Consider the following 15,424-nt stretch of genomic DNA (forward strand, 5'->3'; position numbering starts at 1 on the left):
GTGTAGTGCATGTGTGATGCCCCTCTGTTAAAAAGAAAGGAGCAGAACAAATAGATCATTACATTGCCTACAACCAAAAAAGCTACTGCAACAACATAAAACATAGAATGGTAGCTAATGTTGCTTAGTAGTCCAGTAGAAAGGAGGACAGCTCGCCATTCGTCAGCAGCTTCTCAAATCTCTGATGTGTACATGCCACTTTTGTCTGGCTTTGTGCTTGGTCGCTTTTTCTTTTTCTCTTTTTGGCTTGTGATGTTTGGCCACAATCACCAAGGGTAGAAGGAAAAAAAAGGAACAGCATTTGATGAAAATAACCCCATCACAACTATTAAGCATGTAGGTTGAAACATCATACACATGAAACATTACACGGATAGAGGGATCAAGTCAGTGGATATATTGCAAGGAAAAACCTTTAAGGTTTATGTTAACACTATTATCATGTTGGTATGAGAATGAGATGGCAAGATTGGCATTTAATGCCCTCAATAAAAGGCTTGTCACAGAGGTGTTACTTGTGGGTCCAATTGTCAGGTAGAGTAGTTCATTATCAGTAATCATAGAAGATGTTTTACTTCTGAAAAATAGAGCTGAGATGAAGCGTATAAAGAGAGAATAATTCAAAATAAGATGGGCTGTGTCCGGTGTGCCATTCTGGACTCACAAAGCCCTTTACATTGTAGAGTAAGGCAAACACGTTTAGTCATATCTTTTTGGACATTCTGGCATCTACGGTGTAGACTGTAATCTTTGAGTTGAAACGGGTCATTACAGTGAAAATGAATTCCCTCCCCCTCATGTTCGAAAAAATATTAACATTTCAAAAAGTGACAGCCCCACTGTGCTCACATGAATACAAAATATGAATCTGGAACTCTATGAAGCATTCCTTGCACTTAGTGTTTTGACGTGATATAATCTGTGGGCCTATGCTGGTTGTTTCTAATCATATCAAAGGTTAACTCTAATTGAGTTCTAGAGAAATACAGTAGTGTCAGTATGATCACAGTAATTCACCTCATCACAGGATTCACTTATCTCACTTTTAAGTGCTATGTCAGTGTCTGAATACTTCAACTTCGTAATCTATGTATCACAAATTATAACTATGACACAAACTGTGCAAAAAGTGCCAGCTTATAGTGTAATATATGTATTCATCAACATCCTCATCATCTCTCTTGCTCACTCTTATAGCGGAGGGTCTGCCCCAGGTCTTCTACTTTGGGCCTTGTGGGAAATACAATGCCATGGTTCTGGAGTTGTTAGGCCCAAGCCTTGAAGACCTTTTTGACCTGTGTGATCGGACATTCTCCCTCAAAACTGTCTTGATGATGGCTGTTCAACTGGTGAGTTGATAGTTTGCAAAAATGTGTGGTAATCAGTTTTGGATGTCTTTCTTAACAGTACATCAATCTTGCGGAGTGTTGCTTTAAATTATGATTTTCATTTGTGTCTCTCTGTAACTCAACTGCAAAATGTCCCTTGTTCTGTGGAAAACCCAGAAGTGAGTGAAACTGAATTCTGTCTAGTAGCTGTTCATTGTCTCACCTTTGCCCATTTTCACTGTGTGATTTATTCCCCAGATCTCACGGATGGAATATGTGCACTCTAAGAACCTCATCTACAGGGATGTTAAGCCTGAGAACTTCCTCATTGGGCGGCAAGGGAACAAAAAAGACCACATTATTCACATCATAGACTTTGGTCTAGCCAAAGAGTACATTGACCCTGAAACAAAAAAACATATCCCATACAGAGAGCACAAGAGCTTAACTGGCACAGCTCGATACATGTCAATAAATACCCACTTAGGGAAAGGTAAGGAAATGTGATTGTGTCACAGAGTATGAATTTATAAAAGCAGTTTGATTTTCAGAATTATTTTGCAACTATTTTGAATATTTATTTTTAAAGTCTATAAGCGCTCCAAAGAAATGATTTGCTGTCTGCATGTTCTTTAATCTAGAGCAGAGTCGCCGCGATGACCTGGAGGCATTGGGTCACATGTTCATGTACTTCCTTCGTGGGAGCCTCCCCTGGCAAGGACTGAAGGTAATGCAGCATGAAGTATTTTCCAGAATTAATGAAATTGCTGAACGGTATTACTCTAATGATGGGTATAACATCTACAGGCTGACACGTTGAAAGAACGATACCAGAAAATTGGGGACACAAAGAGGAACACTCCAGTTGAAGTTCTCTGTGAGAATTTTCCAGGTAATGGTCTTGTTAAAAGAATGGGAAATGTTTTGAATTGAGCTATTGCTATTGTACTGTTATTTACTCAGTGGTGAAAAGGGGTCAGAATTGTACACATTTTCCTAGTGTTAACACTTTTTTATCAGCATGGGAGTGGACAGGATATGCTTGCACTATACTTATATTTATAATTGGAAACCAATTGAATAAACAAAACCATGATAAAAATTGTCCAGTGACAAAGACTCAGAAACCCTTACCATTAGGCTAAACTATGCTTATGGTACTTAATCCAAACAGGTGACAGATGGCAAATATGCACATGCTACAGGTTTGGTGGCATAATGATAAGAATAATGATAATCAGTACAGACTAGTGCAGTCAAAATTAACACATTCATTTTTGCGATTCATTTGAAATATTCAATGCATTAAAACAATGAACACAGCTGCCTGGGTTTTGTTATCAGTTCTGGTAGTAAATATGTAATGGTAAAAATATCTGGGGGCATCTAACGTACACCTGACACAGAGCTTTTTGAAGTTTATTGACCACTTCAACTTACAACTAGTCCAACGGTCTGCACACACTGTTCTGTAGTGCACTGGAGAGAATCTGTGTTCAAAGTTAAAAGGTGCTATTAAACAATACTATTTGAATTTAAATATACTTCCTTTATGTTGACTAAACATTCATTCTGTGAATGTACATCTAAATATCTATTATTACAAGCTTCAGTCTTCAGAATAATAAAACCCCTGAATAATCACGATTAATCACGGCAAATATAAAGTTGGATTATAGCACTGAATGGCTGGTGTTGTAAAATGACATCATGCAGCAGGATAAGGTATATATCCAAGCTCTGTCATAACTATTTGGAAACGGAAGATGATGGAAAGTTGAAAGCAATGGTATGCCTTCCACAATCGCCTGACCATAAAAACTTTTGGTTCCTTTGGGATTGAATATTTGGATCCTCAGATAAAGAGTACATATTATTTTGGGGCAGTTTTAGAGTGAGATTTCAGAAACATATTTGAATCATTACCCAACAGAATCCCTCTACTTCGTTTAGTTGTGATTACTGAATCAGCTGAATGTTTTTGTAAGTCTAATATTAAGTCTGTGTGGTATCATGTTTCATACTCATAAAACAACCACCCACAGGAAAATGTCTAGATATGGCTAACAGTCTTTACTGTCTTTTTTTTAGAAGAGATGGCTACCTACCTTCGTTATGTGAGACGGCTGGATTTCTTTGAGAAACCAGATTATGAATACCTTCGGACCTTGTTCACAGAGTTGTTTGAACGGAAAGGATATGCCTTTGATTACACGTATGACTGGGTTGGCAGACCGATTGTAAGTACTTATATGTAAATTATGTGTTAAACAACACTGTAACAAAGCAAATGCAACATGCTGTCAACATACCTACCACATTTACTTAGAATGAGTAGCTCATTAAAAACCATTGCAGTTGTTTGTGAAGAGATGAGTACATTAATGCATATATACAGTTGTATGAAAATGTATTTATTTCTTTATTTAAGGAACTTAAAAATAAAACAAATTAAAATAGTTATTATATGGCATGAGCAAAAGTATGGGCAGCCCTTGGGAACATCATTTGGCGTCATTTGACTTGTAAGGCCTTAGAGTGGGTGGTCAGGAATTGTCATTCGGAATGGTCAGCTCGTAAAAGTTCCAGAGTCTTATGAATTCTCTGACTCTTCAAGTAGCCTCCTCTAAGCAACTGATAGATCTTGAGAGCCGAAAACACTTTCAGGTAAAACTGCATATCTGCTGGGTAGAAAAGCCAGCCAAGCCCCTCATATGACTGAAAAGACCTGCAGACCATTCCTCTGTGCAGTGCTGCTTGCACAAACAGGGTCTACCCAAAAGGGCCATCGGAGGCATGCAAAGTGAAGCATACAATTGAATCTATTCAGTAATAAGATTTTCTATTAGCTAGTGGCACAGGAAAGATCGCATGGATAAAGGGAAGAATATATTCCACTAAATATCAGCAAATTCAGGATGCAGTCTATTAACAAACTGAAGCCTACCAGATGTTGATGTCTATAACAGGATGGACAAAAAAATGAGAATAAAGAGACTTTCAGCTGTCTACAAAATAATTTGCAAACTGTGATGCAAATAATTGTTACTGAATTCTGCCCAAACATTTGCATATGCTGCAATTACAGTTCATTTTGTTAATCTATTTTTAAGTTCATGGCTTTAAAAGTAACATGGCATTGACATTTGCCTGGTTTGTTTGCTGCAGGGATCAAAATCAGCAAACTTTCTATTCATACTTAGCAGTATGAGTTCATGTGTTCACCTGGGTTGGTGCATGTTGGATCGGGTTACCCCTCAGACATTTGAGCAAATGTACACACTGCACCCTTTTTAGAAACCAGAAACTGATCAAAGTTTTCACCTCCTCCCAGCCAACACCTGTCGGGTCTGTCAATGTGGACTCAGGTGCATCAGCCATAACGAGAGAAAGCCAAACTAACAGGGACCGGCCCTCTCAACAGCAGCCTGCGAGGAATCAGGTTAGTGCCTCAGATCTGTGCAGATGGCCATGTCCTAAAGCATCAGAAGTCAAAGTAGTTTGCCCAGTGCTTTTTAAAATAGAATATTCTTTAATAAATTATAACACAAAAACATAATTATTATTGCAACATAGATTTTGCAACATATTATTGCATTTATAGATAATATATTTAATGTATTTATCCACAGTATATTGTTTTTGCTTTATAGAAATTGTGAATAGGCTAATGTGTACAGATAAGTGATATTTAAAATCATTATTTAATTTGTGTACCGTGGACAGTGCACTTAAGTGTCTTTTATATTAATTTGAAAAGAAAATGACTTGATACTGTACAATGATGTACACTGCTGGTGTACTGTCACATACAAATAATCATAGCTGTGAACATAGGTGAAGAGATGTGATGTGAACGTGATAGTAGAAAGTTGATTAAATGTTGCAGCAAACTAAACTGAGCTGTCAGAAGAAGTGAAGTTTAGGACTGCAGTACATGGCCAGTAAACTTTGCAGCACACCATACTAAACACTTTGATGACACCCAAGTTCTATTCACATATACAACAAACTATAAAAATAATATAAACAATAAAATTAGAGGCGCAAAATAAACCAGAGATGCATTGTCGCAAGAAAATGTGAAGTGTTATTGCTCAACAGCAGTAGAGAATTACTAACCTTATATGAACATTATACTCTCCTCACCAGCTATTCCAGCTAACCTCAATCTAATGCCAGAGTGAGTCGCGTCACAATAGGTGAACACTCCAACTTTAACCTTATGTTTCAAGTCCTAAACAAGTCATTGTGCACTCTTCGACTTATTTCATGTTCTTGCATGAGTGAGTGAGGTCAGTGAGTTGCTTTTACAGTTTAGATTTCAGGGTAAGGATACCTCTAACTCTGGATGAAACATTACATTTACAAAACATTTTAATCAGACAAAAGAGTCAGACATTGGTGTGCGATGAGGATGTAGTGTGACTGAAAACACACTCCACAAGAGCACTGGAGGCAGGCTCTGCTAGGACCCTGAAGACCAATGACACATTGACACAGATCACATTGTAAAAGAGTTGTAAAACTACGCTCCTTGTGTCATCAAAAAAAATCAGAAATGGAAGGTTTCACAAAGAAACAACTATACAGACTATACTATTATAGTCTGAACTTGGCTATGACTGCAGCAGACTGTCACATGAGGTCCACCACAGTTAGCATACAGCCACCCAGCATGTCTCTCCACACAGCCCAGTAGTCAGTCAACCAACTGTTCAGCCACTGGAGGTAATGATCCAGGAATGTGTCCAGTCGTCCAACAGCTGAGCAGAACAGCATCCACCATGGAATCTGGAAAATTCAAAGCATCTATGCATGCATTGGTTTAATAAAAAAAAAATAAGAAACAAAAGCAACCTAAACAGAGTTGACAGCGTCCCCGTTAAGGGGGATTTATGGCTGTTGCCGTCCTTGTGCACAGTGGCACCTCCCAATTTTTTTAACTTTGTGTGTGTGGCGTGGTGGGTGGGCAAGCAAATATGCAAAATGAACAAGCTGGAGGCTTGAGCAGGTCCGTCTGTTAGCGGTTCTGTCTCTACAGGCATCTCTTTGATCCACCAATGCGGGAACAATGGGATTCCCAGATAGCACAGAACTCATGAAGGGCGGGTGAACTCGCTGCGTTTGTGTTGTCTAATAACATTACTGTCTTGCGCGATGAAGACCTGAGGGTCATTTTTCGCTGGTGATGAGCAATAAACACTAACACTAACCGGAAACCTTTAAAACCCATCCAGCCACAAATGAAAACTGGTTATACAGTTTCTCATATCATACAGGCTATTTCACTGTGCTGTAATCAGCACATTAACGTTACCTCTTCATATTGCTGCTTCCAGCGGTAAATCCACAAATGAATACTGGTGATGCAGTTAACTGTCAAGTACATTTCACCGTGCTCTAATTCGGCACATTACTTACAGCGGTTTAGATGGTATTTTCTCGGCAGTCAAATCTATCATGTAGGAAAAGAGTATAAAAATGATGGCGCTGTTTTGACGCCACAGTTCGCACGATGACTAATACGTCAAGCATAACGGTGCCTTCACTAAGCAACTCCTAACTGTTGGCTAGCCTGAAGTATTTTCCTTGAGATTAGACTATATAGTTATTTAGCTTGCTAACATAGACTATGTAACATTAATTTTCGTCATGATTAATAAACTGTGAGAAATTTCAGCAGTCATAATTCAGTTGCGATGATACCCCACTTGGTTTGGGTTTGGGCAGACATGTCTTAGACCCTGTCTTAGAGGACATTTTTATATAGGTCCAATTTGGCTTTGAGCTTTGTTTGCGTTTTACTTGTAATATTTAATTAAGGAACCTTTCTCCCTTCTCACTTGACCTTCCACTGCTACCTCTCACACTACTCCATAACCTTTGGGTCATTGCAGACATCGACTACAGATCGCAGGGGAGCCTGGGAGGTGCAGCCCAACCGCCAGACGAACTCTTCTTATCTGACCTCCTACATCGCAGAAAGGCATGGAGGATCAGTGCAGGTACTTTTCTCTCCTTGTTCTTACTCCTGTGTGTGTTGATTTCCTATGTGTGTTCTGTTTGTAATTGAAGTGTGTCTTTGTTTTCATTTTGATTTGTTTTCATTTTGATTTGTTTTGTGGGTGTGGCGGGGAGCAGCACTTGGTGTACCAAGTCTATTAGAAGGTAGGGTTGTACTAATCCAACTTTTTACCTCCTGATACCAAAAAATATGTTAGCTAATTCTACATTATCGTGTTAAAAAGGCCAATTCATCATTAGAAAACTCATTTGCAATTATGTTTCTGCAGATTAAAACTGCTTTCCATTTAAAGGCAGGATTAAAGCCTTCTTTGGGCTACTTGAGCTACTTGAATCAATTCAATTGAGTTTTATTAATTTATATTGCACCATCAACAATTGGCATTGTCTCAGGGCACTTTACAGAGTCCGAGGCCTTAACCTCTAGAGTAAGCACGTAGGCAATGATGGCAATGATAACTCCCTTTTAACAGGAAGAACCTTGAGCAGAACCCAGCTAAAAAAGGGGGACCCATCTGCATGAGGCCAAGCCAGTAGGGAGATAGAAAAGAAGGGAAGGCAGGAGAAGCGGGGCGAGTCAGGGCAGATACAAGTCTGTCAGTGGGTAAAAATGGACTGTGTGGCCAGCATTCAATGTATTGGTTGTACAACAATGTCATGGGTACCCAGTGTTTTCATAAGGTTACTTTTATAAGAATAGGATAAGTGGAGGATGTCAGTAATGGCATTTGTGAGGATAATTACAGATAAATAGGCAGGCACTCAATATATATCATAAGCAGTCGAACATTTGGCATAATAGTACGGTAGGAATGGGCAGCAGTAAGCAGAGGTTTCTACCATCGAACGAGGTGTAAAACTGCAGCAGCATCCCACAGTGGAGATGGTCTAGAGTAGGAGGGGAAGAAAAGAGAAATGAAGTTGCCTTATATGCAAATATGCCATTGTAATTATAGGTTATGATGGTGAGGAACAATGTTATCACAGCCATACATAAGAAAAGATTTTCACATGCATATCACAGTATCTAAGCGATTCACTGCCTTTTTGTCTAAACATACATCTTTTTTTAAACTCTGGCATACCACCGTACCAAACCCATACTAGGGAAGAGGGAAAGAAACTGGGATACAAACCCTTGTCACCTTGTAGGCGCCGAAAGAGAGCAACAAGTAATACTGTCACTTCATCAACGTCAACAGCATAACACAACATGATATAGAGAACAGGGAGATGGAGAGGTGGCTCGTTCGGCATGGTGTATTGTTTCTCAGACTGCAAACCAGCCCTTCCATTTCCACAGTCACATTTTGCTTCTGTCACTTGCCAGGTCATTTGCAACACCAGTAAACACACACAATTAAATGGAATCAAGGAACCATGACCAACAGAACATTTTTTTTAAAAGGTTTAACAATCAGGAAATGGATATCAAAGGTATCAGAGGTGTCATCAAACATAGAGGCATTACAGAGGTAGTAAGGGTGTAGTGGTCGTATTTTAGTAGGCCAAGAAGCAAATACATTTAATAGTTAAGAGGAAGTTGGCAATACAAATAGAGAGATACAAATACAAAGAGAATGGGTAACTCCCTGTGCTAGCATTGAGCATTATGTTTCGTCAGCCTTTTAAGCCCAAAGTCTGAGATGACTGGGCTTTAGGACAAGGAAGTTTGAGAAAGGCTGATGTATGTGAATTATTTTGCAATGGGTGCGGGTTCATGATGCACAATTCTTGACATGTTTGTAGCCTCGGCTTCAATGGAAGTGTTGGCTACTTGATGGAAAGGGTGTCTGCATCTTGAATGCAGATATGAGGATTTTTACACAGGAGAGGGGAAACATAGCAGAAGTTCTACTGCCTACTTCAGCCAACTGTGCTTTTTGATACACTCAGAATTACAAAAACACCTATACTTTGCAAACGAAGAGGTCCCGGTAGGCAGCAGGGGACAATTAAATAGTTTCAGGTAATTTGGACCTATGCTAATTCTACTTTCAACAGTGTACTACTTTTGTCAGTGTAGAGACAAGTACAGTTGAGATGTTCATAATTGAATCAGAGATTCAATGGTCAGTAGTACCAATAACTTTAACTTTAACTCCCCCGTCCCCGTTCTTCAGATTTGAGGTGGGGGGTGGTGGGTGTGTCTCATTTTTTACACAGAGGAATCTTGTCACTGCAGTCATGCCTCTATTTTTTAACCAGTAAATAAACATTCTAAAATGTAATTTGCAACTTGTGTTGGGATTTGTGAAAAGAACTTACTGAACCATCACTACACAACTGGGTAAGGTGTAGGCACAAAAGGTTTCAGCCACTCGATTCAAATGAACAGTTAAAATGGCATAACAAATTATTTAAAAACCAGGCCATAACATTGATCTTTATACCCTGCTTTTGGATTCACTTCTTGTCTTCGAAAGCAAATGAAAGCATGTCAACAAGGGTAGTATGTCTGATAAATAGTATTACAGTATGATTAACATCAAATTACTGTATGGTTGCTTATTAATTAATTAAGCTAATTAATTGTGATGAACAATTAGCATGCTATTTGAGCCATGGTGTGCTTTAAACACAGGCTAATGTTAGGTTTACTTGTATAAAGAATTGAGACTTGGTATCTGTGAACTATGCATATACCGCGTTTATATTAGAGCCACGTCTTGATACAGATTGCTAAACTATTCCAGTAGCCTACATGACAGTTTTAATTAATAGAGGAGTCTGACGAGTGTGAGGGATATTCTTTATTTGAGTGTGTTAACTGTACATTCCACAAACCGCAAACAGACATTTTGGTTTCCATTATACCCATATATCCCACTCGCTTGTGAAATGAGTGATGTTTACACCAAGGCGGCTTATGGGCAGGTTTTAGTAGAAATAATAGAAGTGCAAATGGTTTCTGTTTTCGGGGCTTGAAGCCTCAGGCCAAATGCCCCGTTTGTTCCCGAAGATAGCCCTAGCTCACACTGGCCCAATAGTGGAATCATGGTTAATGTATGCCATATTCCAGAAACTGTAGAAATTGTCTAGCCGTTTTGCAGTTGCCGGTTATAGCGTTAAAGCGATTTTTGTCCCTAGTAAAAAGATTTTAAAAAAATCCTTAAGTTTCCCTTCCGTCCATTCCCTTCCTTGAAAACTCAACCGTCTTTGAAAACCAAAATCCAACATAAGCGTGTGCTTGCCAACCTCCTCCCCTCGCTTCTGCTACAAGTTCTGCATACTTCACTTCACTAGTTACTTCATTTCATGTCGAAAGACCCAGTGCATAAGAAAAAAAAAAATACAGTCAAACAAAACTGAACTTCAACATCTACAATGTTACATACCTGATGTCCACAACTACGGAGCCCGGCCCTTCAACCCTACAACCAGCGCAGCCAGAAGATGCCCAAAGCAGCAGCTCTGTGCTTGCTGAGACTGTCAAAACTACCAGCACCGTTGAACCCAAACAGGCTGGTTCCCGACTGCATGGAGGTTTGTTGTCGGGACATTGAGACAGGTAAAGCTGCACAGCTAATTCTAGACAAAAAGGAGACCGCTGGATTGTTTGGCCAAAGAGAAAGATACTTCAATGCAGAATGGTACAAAAAAGAGAGGGGTTTATGCATTGCAAAACCACAAATCAAGCCATCTGTGGAATATGCAGATTTGTAGCTGTCAAATGGTTTGTAACTTTCTCCAAATGTGGAGATTGCTGCTTTGTATTTTCTGGATAAGTGTCACTTTCACAAAGAGTGTGTCCAAGACGTGCGCTTCAGTCAAACACCAGTCAATATTCAGCTTGTCAAACAAACATTGAACAGGAGAAAAGGGGATGGAAGGATGGAGTAACTGTGCTGTCTGTAGTTTCTAACCTGACACAGGCTTGCAATCGGGGCATACGGAGGAGGAGAGCAATTTTGAAAAGCTAGTCGAACTGGTAGCAGAGAAAAACCCCACTCTGAAAAGCTTCATGCACACCGGGAAATATGCATCACATGATCTATTGCATCATATACAGTATCGCCTAGTCGCTCTCCACTCTCTTAACTCTCTAAAAAGTAATGCAAAAGACTGCGGTTATTGTGGATACACAAAGTAAACAATAATAGAATTAAGTTAGGCTAACTTTCTGAACCTGCACAGGCTGGCATGCCTAGCATTTACTAAACTCTCTTAATTAACACTAATTGGCGCTGCGCCGTCTATGAACTTGATTGATGAAACAAAAAATACAATCAATAAAACAACCGATCGGAACCATAAAATATAGAACAGCCTTCTCATTCCGTGGTCTTACAGGTAGCATGTGCAAGCAAAGAGCTGAACGTCTGCTTCAGCTCAACAACACTAATTAATCTGTGCCCACAGAGCTGCCTTTCAGGGTCATATCCAGTGTGAGATTGATTGGCTCATGCCTGCTGCCCCTTCACTGCCTCTGCTCTGTGGATACCCCATTTGATGGGAACTGTCTAGTGCTGAACCCATGACAACAGCGCCCCACACAGCTCTCTCTCTCTCACTCTCTCTAACGCATGCACACAAACACAGACAGAGGCACACATGGACCATAGGATTAAATTAATTGCATTACCTGTAGCTTTAGGTTTGACCATCACATACATTTCACACTTTTTGGCCCCTCCCACACGCGCAAACTTGGTAAGAGCCAGCGCACTGAAGTGCAAGTAGTGGTTGAGACGCCTTCTAAGGCGTTATGTCATATAAGGAGAGAGTATTTGTGGTACTTCCACTGTACGCGGTGGTTAAGATTTTACTGTGTGTTTATTAGTTTTATATATTTTCGGTTTACTTTACAATATACTATTTTATATCGTATTTCGTGTTTCCCTTTTGTTACAAAAAAGCCAGAAAAACACCCTAATCTCTCTGCTACTTTTTCTGTCCTGGGTCTGTCAGATCTGTCATTATTCCATTGATTTCAACTCTAATGTCACATGTTTCCTATGGCATAGGTCTACCGTAGGCTCGGTTTAAAGCACTTCATGAGAGATTCTTATTAGACAATTGTATTGTCTATGCTGAAGTATCAGTCAGATGCAAGAATATAAATTGTTCTAAAGTGTATATTGAATATTTACCTTAATCCCTAAACCCTAATACTTACTTCCCTAAACTACTAATGGGGGGAGGGAGAGGGAAGAAGGGCAGGCTTCAGTACCCAGCCCCACCCAGACCATTGACTGTTATTAGCATTTGAAAAGCCGAGCCATCAACTAACGACTGTGGTCATAACACCTGGATTCGGACATTTGCGGGTGTTTGTCCAGTCCGCATATTAAAGTTCTACGGGCACCAGAATACCTCCGGCAAATAATCAGTTTGGCGGTCGTACTTTGTCGGGATATTCTGGATACACCGCTTTTCATGCGGTGTTTACTACTTTCAAATGATTTCAGTTGTTAAACCATTACAGTATCAGTTACCTAACACAGTCTATACAAATAGCTTAAAATGGTCTGAGCATGCAGAGATCTATGACTTACCCTGAGTACCCCTAAATGTAAATGTTTGCACTCTGTAAATGACTATGATCTATTTGAGGTTTTAACTAAATTGAAAATTTTCATGTTTCAGGTGGTCAGTTCAACCAATGGTGAACTGAATATAGATGACCCGCTGGCTAATTCCAATGCCCCCATCACTGCACATGCTGAAGTGGAAGTGGTTGAAGAAGCTAAGTATGTTGAATTTGGTTGTCATATAAATACATATTTTAATGTTTGCTATTGTGTCTCTCTACATGGTCCTTTGACATCTGGATTTATGAATCCCTGATCACCATTTGCACTTCCCAACCACCAAGTCCACACACACTTTAAGCAACACAAAAACATGTAGTTTAACACATATTTTAAAGAAGTATGGTAAAGAACTGTCAAGCTGAAGTTGCTCTGAATTATGAAAGCATAATTCAGCCCATGCTAATGTTCTCCCCCGGCTTTTTCACCATGCTGACCATTCACAAATGAGCAAACTCAATAGCATCAGACACACCACCTCCTAAATCATTAGCATCCCTACACCAACCTCTCGACCTAAAGGCAGCACACAGTTTAGTACTTATCACTATAGCAGAGGTTACTGATCACTCCCTCTGTCATTGAGTCATTGAGACTGCCTGACTTTAGATACAGGTTTAGATACAGGGTGTTTTTATAGATATATATGTGTGTGAAAGGGCGTGTGTATGTAAGTAAGTGCTTGGACATGGACAGGTGTACGTGTTTGTGTATGTATAGAACCATATGTCCTATGTAACCACAACCATCTCAACTACCTTCGCAACCATCTTCGGTATCATAGCATCACCCTAGAAACCGCTATAGCAATCATAAGACCTGACATAGCAGCATATTTACCTCCTTGACTGCCATAGCAACACCCCTGCAACACTTAAGTAACTGGCTGATGTACGACGGTAATGCCCTTGCAACCACCTAATACTTTTTTTCTTTGTGTTGTCTTTCTCTTTCTCTTGCCTATTGTTTTAACCATTGGAAGAACTTTACTCAACATATACAGTGGGGAAAATAAGTATTTGAACCCCTGTCGATTTCGCAAGTTTGACCACTTGCAAAGAAATGTGTGATCTATAATTGTAATAGTAGGTGTATTTTAACAGTGAGAAACAGAATATCAACAAAAAAATCCAGAAAACTGCATTTTATAACATTTATGACTTAATTTGCATTTGATGCAGAAAATAAGTATTTGAACCCCTAGCAAAACATGACTTAGTACTTGGTGGAATAACCCTTGTTGGCAAGCACAGACGTCAGACTTTTCTTGTAGTTGGTCACCAGGTTTACACACATCTCAAGAGGGATTTTGGTCCACTCCTCTTTGCAGATCCTCTCCAAATCCTTAAGGTTGCGTTTTCAATGGGAGGGAATGAGGGAATGAGGTTCAAGCCCAATATTCCACATTACATGGCCCCATCCATAGTCCCCTCGATGCAGTGGAGTCGTCCTGTACCCTTGGCAGAGAAACAGCCCAAAAGCATAATGTTTCCACCTCCATGCTTGACGGTGTGTCATATTCAGCATTCTTCCCCCTCCAAACGCAGCAAGTCGAGTTGATGCCAAAGAGCTTGATTTTGGTCTCATCTGACCACATCCTGTCTCCCAATCCTCCTTAGAATCATTTAAGTGTTCATTGGCAAACTTCAGACGGCCCTGTACATGTGCTTCCTTGAGCAGGGGGACCTTGCGAGTGCTGCAGTACTTCAAACCATTACGGCGTAGTGTGTTGCCAATGGTTTTCTTGGTGACTGTGGTCCCAGCTGCCTTGAGATCCTTGAGCGAAATCAGCAGGGGTTCAAATACTTATTTTCCCCACTGTATATTCTCAACCATTGAAAAGTTTTTACAACATATTTATTTCACAATTTTATAGCACATTGTCCTCTTTTTTTCTTTGCCAACACCATTATGTAATTATTATTTATATGCAAAGTCGAACCTTAAGATGCACAGACATTCAACCCTGAGTATATGGTGGAATCAATATTTAATCTTGAATATGGTGGAGCTTGTTTGTATTTTTCTGAGCAAAATGTATTATGATTTTTGAGCAATATTGTAATCCAGCACATATATTGTGAACAGCTCTACTAAACTGAATGACAGTGGGGTTTATTTCAAAAACATATCTAAAAGGATGGATACATAAGTTGTATTTTGTTCATTAGTTGAAACCTTAAAAATTATTCTTCATGCGTCTTGTCCGGCATTTAAAAAAAAAAAAAATCAATACAAGCAGTCGCATAGAATTGAACTCCTAAGACTTTTGTTGAATAGCTGATTTAAATAATTGGAATGAGCCACATTGCCTAATAAGCTGTCTCTTTTTTCAAATAGGATTACTCAGTAGGCCTATGTGTAAACACGAAACATTTTGCATATTTGGCTAATATGACACTGGGGGCCTCATTTACTAACATTTGCGAGCGTAGCGTAAACAGCGCCTTTGCCGGTGTGCTTGAACGATGGGTGGAAAAGGCAAAGAATATGGTTTAAACCCTACATGGTGTGGCAATTCTGGGTAAGACCTGG

At 39.6% G+C, this 15,424-nt stretch overlaps 1 protein-coding gene across 5 annotated transcripts in view; it reads left to right on the top strand.

Moving 5' to 3' along the window:
* Positions 1-15,424, top strand: part of csnk1g1 (casein kinase 1, gamma 1) — a 47,524-nt gene that overhangs the window by 20,194 nt on the left and 11,906 nt on the right. For 2 of the 5 annotated variants that reach the window (XM_012814949.3, XM_012814950.3), the window contains exons 5-12: positions 1,198-1,349; positions 1,587-1,821; positions 1,970-2,055; positions 2,136-2,220; positions 3,420-3,568; positions 4,663-4,770; positions 7,229-7,336; positions 12,945-13,048. In XM_012814949.3, the coding sequence (XP_012670403.1) occupies positions 1,198-1,349; positions 1,587-1,821; positions 1,970-2,055; positions 2,136-2,220; positions 3,420-3,568; positions 4,663-4,770; positions 7,229-7,336; positions 12,945-13,048 (1,027 nt within the window). Of the gene's footprint in view, positions 1-1,197; positions 1,350-1,586; positions 1,822-1,969; positions 2,056-2,135; positions 2,221-3,419; positions 3,569-4,662; positions 4,771-7,228; positions 7,337-7,472; positions 10,533-12,944; positions 13,049-15,424 lie in introns of those variants that run through there. The other 3 variants (XM_031569529.2, XM_031569530.2, XM_031569531.2) reach the window with 2 other exon arrangements.

Source organism: Clupea harengus, chromosome 6 (genome assembly GCF_900700415.2).
Source record: "Clupea harengus chromosome 6, Ch_v2.0.2, whole genome shotgun sequence".
Taxonomy (NCBI): domain Eukaryota; kingdom Metazoa; phylum Chordata; class Actinopteri; order Clupeiformes; family Clupeidae; genus Clupea; species Clupea harengus.